General features: G+C 57.6%; 1 protein-coding gene across 2 annotated transcripts in view; it reads left to right on the top strand.

Annotated features, from left to right (window-relative positions):
- VPS37C (VPS37C subunit of ESCRT-I) overlaps positions 1–11173 on the top strand; it is a 28461-nt gene extending 17288 nt beyond the window's left edge. For both annotated transcript variants that reach the window (XM_061166384.1, XM_061166381.1), the window contains 4 exons: positions 3435–3532; positions 6919–7090; positions 7794–7876; positions 8847–11173. In XM_061166384.1, coding sequence (XP_061022367.1) covers positions 3440–3532; positions 6919–7090; positions 7794–7876; positions 8847–9554 — 1056 coding nt within the window. In that variant the 5' untranslated portion in view covers positions 3435–3439 and the 3' untranslated portion in view covers positions 9555–11173. The remainder of the gene's footprint in view (positions 1–3434; positions 3533–6918; positions 7091–7793; positions 7877–8846) is intronic.
- Positions 11174–11523: the final 350 nt, after the last annotated feature.

The raw sequence follows: 11523 nt of genomic DNA on the forward strand, positions 1-11523 counted from the left end.
AAAATCCTGAGAGTTCTCATCACACACACAAAGGTTTTTTCCTGTCTCTTTAATTTTGTTACCTGTAGGAAATGATGGATGTTCCCTAAAATTATTGTTATCATTTCATGATGTGAGTCAAATCATTATGTTCTACACCTTAAACTTACACAGTGCTATATGTCAGTTATATCTCAGTAAAACTGGAAAGAAGGGAAAGAAGGAAGAGAGAGAAAGGGAGGAAGGGAGGAAGAAAGAAACAAAGAATGAATGAATCGTGGAGATCCTGAAGTTCTGGGTCTGTGGAACTTGGGACTCTGGCTTTCAGCAGGGACCCCCCCGCGATGCTGCTGCAGATGGTGAGAAGAGTCCTGGACTGGTTCAGGCGCTGCCCCCTCCGGGCCTGGTGACCCTGGACACCCCTCTGAGCCTCGTCTCTGAGGTTGGATACTAGCGAGTCTCACTGTGTGATGAGGTTATGGGCATCATGGTGACAACAAAGACTTAGGCAGTGTTTACGGCGTGCCAGGCACTGCTGTTTCACAGCTGGAGAAACTGAGGCACAGCGAGATTAAATACCACACCTAGTAAGTGGCAGAAATGAGCTTCAAACCTGGACAGTCTGGCTCCTGAGTCTGTGCCCCTAACATCTAAGGCCAGGGGTTCTCAAAGTGTGTTCTGGGGGATCTCTGAGAACCCTGTCAGGCTGTCCATGATGTCAGAGTGATTTTCGTAACCTAGGGCATTTTTTTCCTTTTTCCTTTCTTTCTCGAGTGAGTACACAGGGAAGTTTTCAGAGGGTTCACGACACAACATCCTTCTGACGGCAAGTGTGTGTGCGCTTTCATGTTCTTGTGTTTTAAGAATCCCTCACTTTTAATTTTGGTATTTATCAATAGCTAAGATCCACGTAAATGAGAACTCTTTGAGGTCTCCATAGTGTTAGGGGTGACAGGTGTCCTGAGACCGAAAAGTGTGCCATCAGCTCTTGAGGCTGTGCCGCCTTGAATGTGGTCTCACTGTGCGTGGTTGGGGCTGCCTCCCGTGGTAAGTGGTCGGGGGAGGGTGGAGGCCCATCCCGGGGCGGGTGCGTGGTGAGCGTGCCTGGACCTGCTGGGGCCCTCTTAGGTGGCACTGCGGAAACTGCACTTTTGTCTGCAGCCAGCCAGCTGCCCACACTGGAGCGTCCATCCTCAGTCTAGGGGTGTCTCTGTACCCAGCCCTAACTTTGAAAAGGAGCAGACACCCTCGTGTGGCAGGCCCCTCCCCTGGTGGGTGGAGCCAGGCCAGCTGCCACTGAGGCCCAGCAAGTCTGGGCTGTGTTGGAGGCTTCAGTAACCAATAAGCAACTTCTGCAGCGTTGGAGCCTTCTGTCAGCATTTGTCTTAGGCCAGGCCTCACACTGAGCCAGCACTTTGCCTGTGTTGACCACTGCACTGACGCATTTTACAGATGAAGAGCCCAAGGCTCAGGGTGAGTTCACGAGCCACTTATAGCAGTGACAAGTGGCAGGGCCTGGGACTCAGACATGGTCAGTCTGACGGAGCCCAGGCCCCTGACATTGCAGGTCTTCAGAATGTTGCTCAGTTCCCCTTGCTCGTCTCGCTCATGGCGAGTGCCTGGGAAATCCCATGGACAGAAGAGCCTGGCAGACTGCAGTGCATGGGGTCATGAAAAAATCGGACACGACTTAGTGACTAAACAGCAACAAGGGCGGGGGGCCTCCCCAGTTCTGCTCCTTCCCCAGACCCTCACCGTCAACCTTTAGACCAAGCTTGTCGGGAGTCTTAGAGTGAGGTGTAGACAGAGTGCAGAATTCTGACTCTGCCCCTTGTAACCTTTCTGGTCCCCACCCACCAGTGGGACAATTGCCCCCACCTCGCAGAAGTAGGAGAGGCAGTGCGTTGTAAAACACACCGCGGTGCTCAGTCCCTAGTGGCCTCCATTGCACACGACCAGCAGTGAGCTGTTGTCTTTCTCTGAATCCGGCCTCAGACCAGCTGCGTCCGCATCTCCGGGAGATGTCTGGGCCCCACCCTGGCCTATGATGCAGGGCTCTGAGGGTGCGGCTATGCCTCCCACATTCTCAGCAGGCGTCCCCCCAGGTTTCAGGTACTCAACAAAGCTTGGCATCCTTCTCGTGGAGGTTGGGGGTGACATTCAGCCCTCAGTAGGTAACAGAAAGTGGGGGTGGCCCTGTAGAGGTCTATCAGTCAGGTGACCATAGAGTTGGTTACCTAAACCAGGACACTTTGGAGCATGAAAAGGGGGGCACCTTAAATAAACACTGAAGCATGAAGGCTGCACCCAGGACTTCCTGGCAGAGGCATCACGTGGCCTCCGTTGATGGGTTTCTCCTTCGTCTTTCTGCTGCCCTGGAGATGCCTTCCCCTCCTGGTCCAGATGAGGAAGCAAGCCTGGAGGTCACCTCTGGCCACACAGCTGTAACCCTGGGCCTGGACTACGTGGCGCCCCCTCAGCCGAGGCGTCATTCCCGCCGAGCCGTGGACAGAGGGGCAATGGGGGGCTCCGGGCTTCTGTAGCATCAGGATCCTTGGAAAACTCGCAGAGCCTTTGTAGTGAAAAATCCGGGCTGTAAAACATGTGTCTGGAAATGGTGAGAATGGATGAGAACGGAGGATGCTGTCAGCAGGAGGGAAGTGAGCCCTGAGCCTGTTAGTGCTTCCTCTTCTCCCTGGAGCTCCGTCCTCCTGGGCCTGGCTGTGGCCTCGTGTCATGCAGCCATCGATCCATGTCCCCCTGGGCAGAGTGACGGGGAGAGGGCCGCCGAAACCAGCTCTTCCGTTGAAGCAGGTGTCCTGTTCAGGTCGGTTGATTTCCTTTCCTTCTGGTACCCGCAGGGGCCAGTCTGGTGGCGATTTCTGGTTCTTTTCTGACGAGGACACACATGTGACAGTTTATTTTTGTGCACATGAGGGTTTTGTGGCACGTGGAGCTGCAGAGAATGCTTGCGGCAAACCCAAGGTGGTTGGTGTGCTAAACATGACAGGCAGGGAGGCACCCAAACCCGGCAAAGCCCCATGTGAAGAGTAGATGTATTTCAGGTTCAGACAGAAATAGACTCCTCCTAGGGTGTGTGCTGGCATCAGGGCTCACAGGCGGCCTTGGGCCAAGTTTAGTCTCCATCCCAGGCTGTCTGCCTCCCTCCTCCTGCCTTTTCTGTCTGCTTCTTGGGGAGCTTCATCTAGCACCTCCAGGAATCGTGGTTTTGCCTCTGGCTGCCTCATGGTTTGGGTAAAGAAGCAGCTTCTTGGTCTCCCTGGGAACAGGGGATGGGCAGGGTGGCTGGACTGTTCCCTCCCTGGGCCTCCCTGTGGACTGGCAGCACCACTGGGAAACTCCAGTTGGTCTTTGACAGATTAATAATATGGACTCGGGGGTCCCTTCCACCTGAGCTGCCCCTCTCTCACTTCAGTGTCCTTCTGTGATCCCAGGAAAGATGGAAACACTAAAAGACAAGACCCTGGAGGAGCTGGAGGAGATGCAGAACGACCCGGAGGCCATCGACCGACTGGCCCAGGACTCCCCGGAGGTAGGGGAGGCTGTCATGGGGCCAGAGATGGCGGATGGGACTGGGGCCCTCCTCAGGGATGCTGGCTTGTTGGGAGTTTCGGCCAGCTCTCTTTCCCTTTTCTGTGGCCTGCACCCTGGTTTGGACCCAGCCAGAGGAGCCCCTGGGGTCTCAGTCCAGTTCCTGGGCCCTCTGGGAGTTCTCCGGAGGGAGGAAGGACAGGGCCAGGGAGTCCAGGGCCCCCAGCCAACTCTGGCTCCTGGTGTCTTCAGGGACCTGCGTGCCCCCGGAGCCCCTACCCTGTTGCTCCAGCCTGGGTTTGGAGGCGTTTCTAAAAGCACTGGTTCCGTCGTGTAACTGCCTTTCGCCAACAGCCCTGAATCTCTAGGAGAGATTCTGGGACTGGGATTAGGCTCACCTCCTGTTTAATCCCTTTCAATTACAACTGACATCTAATCACCTACAGCTCCTAGTCACCATCCTCACGGGAATAAGCCACCTTCTGAAAGGACAGGGCTTTGCATTTTATAAAGGGCGCTCCCTGCCCTTCCCATCACCTTGAACCTGTGACTACCCTGCAAGGTCAAAGAGATCAGTTAACCAGATGTGGCTGCGGAGCTGGCCATGTCCCCAGCCATGCCTTGAGTGGCTGCAGCCTGTCCTCAGCTCTGCACGCCACCGCCTCCTGCCCCTGATGGTCGGGAGACACGGACAAAAATAATGGCCAGGTCACTGATTGGCCTTTGGCATGTGCGTCTGTCTTTGCTGCTGAACAGTGCTCTTTGTCTCTTCTGTATATTTACAGTGTCTGACCCCAGAAAAGGGAAGCCTAGCCACCCAACTTGTACCTCTGCCTCTGCAGACCTCTTTCCTCTCCGTGAGGGGCTGTGCAGCCGGACCTGGTCCTGGCTCCTTCCTTGCCGATGCTCCAGCTGCCCCCACCACCCCGCTCCCTGCAGGAGCAGCCTTCGCCAGGGCTGGAGGGCACAGGGTGCGGGGCAGGGTGTGATGGGAGGCTCGGGGCCCAGATGTGGTGCGTCCTGCCACCCAGAACAAGGCTGGTCTTGGTTAAACTCCAGGGCTGCCTCCTAGAGTGAGTGAGGCACTGAGCTCAGCCAGGGCCCGGCTCCAAGCTGACTCGATGCCAGCCTTCATCCCCTCGCCTTCACATGTTAAACACCAAGTGCTCCTCCAGTCTGCCGCGAGCAGTGTGATGGGAACACCAAGGCCTGTTCCCAAGGGCACAGAACTTTGTAGAAACACGCCAAATTACATAATTAGAATTTATTGACCTCCAAGCTCGGCAGGCCCATGGGAGGTGTGGCGAAGCACAGAATCATGGAAAATGTCAGCAGAAACAACCTCGTGGGCAAAAGGCAAGTTGAGTTTTGTGACATGCAGCTGTGCCTGACTAATTGATTTGAATTCTTGGAAGGGAAGAACACTCACGGGATCGCGGGGAAGTGAAGAATGAGTTCTGTAGACTCATGAGACCCTGTAGACAGGGTTCCTCCCATGGGCTATGAGACATGATCATCGCATGGGATTTGAGGAGGGATGGGAGCTCACTGAGTTTGGGGTGTGGACATTGCTCGGAGAAAAGAGCAGGGGACCACTCTCCCTGTGGAACTGTGTGCGCTCTGGGGTCTTCTGGGGGGAGTGCTTGAACTGTCTTATTGACCTCTTATAATGGGGGTCAAGGGCTTTATTGTGAATTCCTGATGGAGAAAGATTTGGGGGAGGCTCTGGGGAGAGGGGGCAGAAACAGGTAGGACCAGGTTTAGGGGAAAGTGTCCGGCATAGATTTACTGGCTAAAACCCAGGGAAAAGGCAGTGGAGATACAAAGAGGACATGTGCACTGGGGATCTGGGGCCCTTTAAGGGGCAGCTGAGCAGGGCACTTCAGGCGCCCCTCTGGGTCTGCCACATAAGAGAAGAAAAGCTTTCACGGCCAATGAAAATGAGATTGGGACCCCACAGTGCAGGCGTCCCTGAGTCAGAGCCCTTGCTAAGCGGCTCCAGGGGTGTTTGTGACAGCCAGGTGTGGGGGCAGACCCGGGAGGCTGTGGCCAGGCCCCACAATTTCTGGTAACAATTTCTGGTAACCATGGCAGTTCTCTTTCCAGTCTGGAGCCCGCAGGGCAGGCTCCCAGCCCACCCCAAGCACAGGGCTTCAGGCCCTCTGAAACCCCCTCCTCTAGGATGCCCACGGCTTCCTGCGTCTGCTCGGGGTCGAGCCAGTCCGGCGGGGCTCGCCATGTGCTCACCATGGTAAAGAAGCTGCTCAGTGGTTCCTGGCGGAAGCCGGTCTTGCGAAGCTGCACCCTGAGCCCAGCTTGGGGTGCTGGTGGCCCTGGTGACATGCTGGTGTGTAGTGCCCGCTCCCGCAGGGGTGTAGGTCTGTTTCTCCGCCCTCCTCTCCCTGATAAATGGACGGGGCTTCAGGTCAGAGCAGGTCTGGGCAGGGTTTCTGAGGCTGCCACCTCACGGGCTGGTGACCACGAAGGACCTCGCCGAGGGGAGGAGCACCGCTCAGCCTGGGGACGTGGTCTCAGCCAGGCTTGTGCAGGGCCTCACCTGAGGACTACCCCCAGCTCTCCAGGGGGCCCCCTGTCAGCTCATCTGCGTAGCTTCTCTGCAGGACACACACGTGGAGGAGGCAGCGCAGGTCCGTCTGGAATCGGTGTCTCAGGCTGGCCCTGGCTTTCCCGCTCCTCGGGCTGACTTTATTTGGGGGCCTCCTGGCGTGTCCAGCCTGTGTTCTGGCCTTACGTTAGTGCACCTTAGAGGAGGTCTCTTGCCTCTGAATTCTGGGGATGAGCAGTTGATTCTTTTGGTCCCTGCCTTCCTAGGAAGCCTCTGACTCTCCCCGCTCCCTCCCGGAGCTCCACACAGTCCACAGTGGGCTCTTCCTGCTCGTCACATTTCCCTTTAGTGCCAGCTCCCCACCTGCCTCCACCACAGAGGCTCTTGGGTTAAAGTTTCATGAGGCATCTGGATCAGAGTGTTTTGCTCAGAGTTTGAACCTGGGTCCATCTGACTCTGGGCTTTCCAGGTGGCATTAGTTAGTGGTAAAGAATCTGCCTGCCAATGCAGGAGACTTAAGAGACACGGGTTCAATCCCTGGGTTGAGAAGATCCCCTGGAGAAGGGCATGGCAACCCACTTCAATATTCTGGCCTGGAGAATCCCATGGACAGAGGAGCCTGGCCAGCTACAGTCCATGGTGTCACACAGAGTGGGACATGACTGAAGCGACTTAGCAGGCACTTAACACGCCGTCTGACTCTGATTGGGGGCTGAGTGTTGCCTGGCTTCCCCTCGGTAAGCAACAGGTTCCAGGAGCCCCTGGCCCAGCCCACCGGGAACTGAGGGGCGGGTCTCATGGTCAGGTGTCTTGCCCTGTAGGTTCAGGATCTGCAGCTGGAGCGGGAGATGGCACTGGCCACCAACCGGAGCCTGGCCGAGCGGAACCTGGAGTTCCAGGGTCCCCTGGAGATCAGCCGCTCAAACCTCTCGGACAAGTACCAGGAGCTCCGGACGCTGGTGGAGCGGTGCCAGGAGCAGAAGGCGAAGCTGGGTAGGCGGCCAGCCTCGGGAATGTGCACGGGGGGTGCCTCTCTTCACTCAGGGTTCCCCATGGGACTGGGGGAGCTGCTGGACTCTCCTGGAAGAACAGAGTCCCTCTCCCTCCCCAGGACAAGAAGGGGCCAGCAGTTACTGCAGGTCACCACGTCCCCAGCCTGGCTAAGTGCTTTAGCAGCCATCTCAGTGTAGGTCCTGTAGTGGTTCTCGTGTCGTAGATGAGAGGAGTGAGGCTCAGAGAGACGCGGGAGCTTGGCCAGGGCTCCTTGGCAACATAGAGGCAGAGTTGGGATTTGCATCTGGAGAGCCTGGTCTGGGCTTTCTGTGTCCCATCCTGCTGTCTGAGGAGGTGAGGGGCATCTGGTCCTCAAGGTGGAGAACTTGACACTCAGACAGAGGAAGTAACCCCATGGGCAGCAGAACCAGATTAGGGTGGGTGGGCAGAGCCTAAGGCCTCCTGCTTTCCCAGCCAGCATGGGGAGCCGGGGAGCTGGGGAGCCAGGGTCTGTTCACTGAGCTCCTGTCAGCTCAGAAAGCTGACCAGAGGGAACTGACCGAAGGGGGTTCTGCTGAGACCCCAGGGCAATTGCAGGGCCCCTGGCACATAGGACTCTTCAGGACCCTTGCAGAAACCTCAGCCTCTACCACAGCATCAAGAGGCACTTTTGAAATGTCAACCTTTCTACCCTCCCTTCCAGAGAAGTTCTCCTCAGCGCTGCAGCTAGGGACCTTGTTGGACCTTCTGCAGATTGAAAGCATGAAGATTGAAGAAGAGTCCGAGGTGAGACGGCAGTTGACACCTGGTCTTCCTTGCAGAGTCAGCCCCTGGAGCAGATGAACACTGACCAGGTGACCACTGGCTCCACGGTCACTAGCACGGCCCAGCCCAGGGGCTGTGGGGCCTGGCAGCGTCTTCCACCCAGAGCCAGTCTGTGCACAGAGAGCGAAGAGAGGCCAGAGGGCAGCAGAAGAGACCAGGCAGCCCCAGGAGAGGGGAGAAGCCGGGGGTCCGGCTCATCGGGAGTAGGAGCTCTTATCCTGAGTACCCGCGTCTGCAGGGCGCAGGACCCAGGCTCTGTTAGATGGCAGAGGTGAATGGTCTCTCCACCTGTAGTCCCCGTGGAGGCCCTTTTGGATGCAGGGAACAGAAACCCAGTCTAACTGGTTGAAGCGGAAATGAAGGATGGATGGCACAGCTGTGGGGCAGCTGCAGGCCTTGGGGGCAGAGCAGTGAGCAGGTACCTTCGAGGGCTGAAGCCAGGCTGCCAACCCCTCCCTCTCCTGGCAGCTCTCTCCTGCTTCCCTCTGGGCCCATCTTTACTCTCCGTGGGCAGACTGGCTCTCTCCACATCTCACTGCTCTCTGCCAGGCCCCTCAGCCCCTGGGCAGGGCTGTGCTAGTGACCAGGGAGCCAGTGTTCATCTGGTCAATCGACACCCAGTTCAACATCTGCCATGAGCTTGGCTTGATGCCGGGGTGGGGAACAGTGGTGGCCGTGACAGGTGGTCCCCACCGTCCGGAAGCTGACATCCTGGTGGGGGAGACAGGATAAATTAAACGCATGTTTGTGTAATAATATATCACCAGTGAGAAGAGCCGTAGAGAGAAATTCCCAAAGCAGGGGACGAAGAAGGCAGCTCCTGCAGCCTGGCTGGGGTGGGGGTGGGGGCTGCAGCTGACCTCTGACCCGGCGGTATTCAGGTGGCCTCCATCCCGGCAGACCCAATGCCACTGGAGCTTGTGTCTTCCAGGCCATGGCTGAGAAGTTCCTGGAGGGCGAGGTGCCCCTGGACACGTTCCTGGAGAATTTCTCCTCCATGAGAACACTGTCCCATCTGCGCCGGGTTCGCGTGGAGAAGCTCCAGGATGTGATGAGAAAGCCCAGGGCCTCCCTGGAGCCGGCCGGGGACGCCCCACCTCCCCGCCCGCCCCCGCCACTGCGCCCCGACCCCCAGGCGACGCCCCCGCCACCCGAAGACGCTCAGCCACAGCCGCCGCCGCAGCCTCCAGTGGTCCCGCCCTACCCTTTGCCCTACAGCCCCTCTCCAGGCATGCCCGTGGGCCCCCCCGCCCAAGGAGCGCTCCAGCCGGCCCCCTTCCCCGTGGTGTCCCAGCCCTCCTTTTCCTACAGTGGGCCTTTGGGGCCCCCCTACCCCACAGCCCAGCCGGGAGCGAGGGCCCCTTCAGGCTACTCCTGGTCCCCACAGAGGAGCATGCCGCCCCGGCCGGGCTATCCCGTGGCCCCCGCTGGTGCCTCTGGGCCTGGGTACCCTGTGATGGGGGGCCGGGCCCCCAGTCCTGGTTATCCGCAGCAGCCCCCCTACCTCTCAACAGGAGGAAAACCTCCGTACCCCACACAGCCCCAGGCCTCAGGCCCCCTCCAGCCCCCCTACCCCCCCGGGCCCGCTCCTCCCTATGGGTTCCCCCCGCCTCAGGGCCCCACCTGGCCTGGCTATTAGGCACAGTCCCGGCCCTCGGCCCTTGCCTGCTCCCACCTGTACCACAACCTTCAGCCCACCCCTTGCTGAGACTCGAGGCTAATGGGAAGTGGAGTTGGCTGCCCGCAGACTTGGGTCGCGCCAGGGAGCCTGAGGGGCCCGGCTGGGAGCGCACAGGCCTGGGAGGGCTGGCCGGCAGTGTGACTGGCTCGGCTGCACCGGTGGTCCCAGGGCCTGCAGGCCTCCCAGGGGAAGGAGCGCCCGGCTCCCGTGGCTGGCTGTCGCTTTCCTGGTGCGCGCCAAGCGGGGCGTTCAGTCCTCCCCGTGGGTGCCCGCGCCTGTGGACGTCTCCTCATGACTGCACTCACTCACGGACTCACGGACGCCCGAACCCAGTGAGGAGTTATCTCAGCGAGGGGCTGGCCGGCCCCTGCTCACCCCCTCCCTCTTCTCTGGGATTTAGCAAGTGCAACCATGGTGCCACGCCAAGAGAGGCAGCTCCCTTTGTCTCTTGGTGCGTTCAAGGATGGCCCACCGCACGCTCCATGGCAGAGTTGGATCAGGGGAAGAGAACAGAGTTAGGCAAAACAATGAGTGATTTTTACATCACATAAAGCCATAACAGGACCCTGACAGACTGATGTCAGGTCAGCTTGTCCTGTGTGCTGCCGTTTGAACAACAGCAGCAGTGCCCGTGCAGGGAGCAGGCCGAGGATTGTGGAGGCGGATCCCAGACCTTGCTGGCTCTGGTTGGAGAATCCAGGGGCTGCCTTGGACCCTCTGGCTGGAGGAGAGGAGGCAGTTCTGGTCCAGAAGACTGTGGTCACATCAGGGGCTCATTTAGGAGCAGAAGACCAGGTTGCCCCCCCGGCCACCTCTCTTGTCTGGGGTCTCCCTGCTTCTGGTTGACTTCTGTGGCTCACCCCCATCCTGTCCACTCCTTTAGTGCCTTGAATCTCATCCACGGCAGCCCCCTCCCTTCCTTTGACTCCCTCCTGTAACTCTTCACGAGCCCCTAAAACCCTCCTAAGAGACATCAAAATATGCCCTAACAGTTACTTCCCCTGTGGTGCTTTGTAAAACACCATCACTATGTCGGAGTCATTTCTTTGCATCTCTCTTATCTTCAGAATGTAAAGGGCAGAGACTGTGACTCTGAGCCACACACAGCCCCCACCACGCTGGGGGCTTTCAGCACCCAGTTCAGTAATAAAAATGACAATAGACCAAAGGGGGTTGTGATGAATGGAGCATTACCTTGGTTGTTACCAGATGTGAACCAGGTCTCAAGGGCAGACTCTGGAGCTGCTATCTGTTAGGAAGTCATATGTGCCTTGAATTGTCCATTACCCGAGTACCCAGCACCCGGTGGGCCTGGGGTGCTGGGGGCCAAAGAGGAAACTCGACCTTCTGGTGCCTGCCCCGCCCCACCTGGCCTGCGTGCCATCAGTGGGTGTGTGCGATGAGATGCTCAGTCAGCCCCGTTGGTCTCTGACCGGTTGTGCTTGCTTCTCATAAGTTATTTATACAGAGAAATCACTAATGGACTCTACTGGTCCGAGTACTCCTGTACTGGACGAGCGATCGCTGGTATGTTTGTACAATTAATTGCCATAATAAACTTTGATGAGTTACGAGTAGTGCTGCTAGTGTTAGTCGCTCAGTCGTGTCCGGCTCTTTGCAACCCCATGGACTGTAGCCCGCCAGGCTCTTCTGTCCATGAAGCTGCAGTGAATTTGAGAAGTGGCTGCCTGTGGGGGACATCGATTTTGTCAACTGAAAGGAAAACGCACAGCGTAAGACTTGTGGATTTCAGTTTTACTTGGAGACCTTATGGCAGATTATAGCCTGAGGAACAAACCCTCAGTACCTCTGAAAAGCTGCCCCAAAGAGGTAGGGCAGAAGCCAGTACATGTACTTTGACTCGAGAATAGGTGCTAGCAAGCACCTCTAGGTGTCACCCTACGGTCGTTTTAGCTCCTTTATGTGT

Source organism: Dama dama, chromosome 2 (assembly GCF_033118175.1).
Source record: "Dama dama isolate Ldn47 chromosome 2, ASM3311817v1, whole genome shotgun sequence".
Classification (NCBI taxonomy): domain Eukaryota; kingdom Metazoa; phylum Chordata; class Mammalia; order Artiodactyla; family Cervidae; genus Dama; species Dama dama.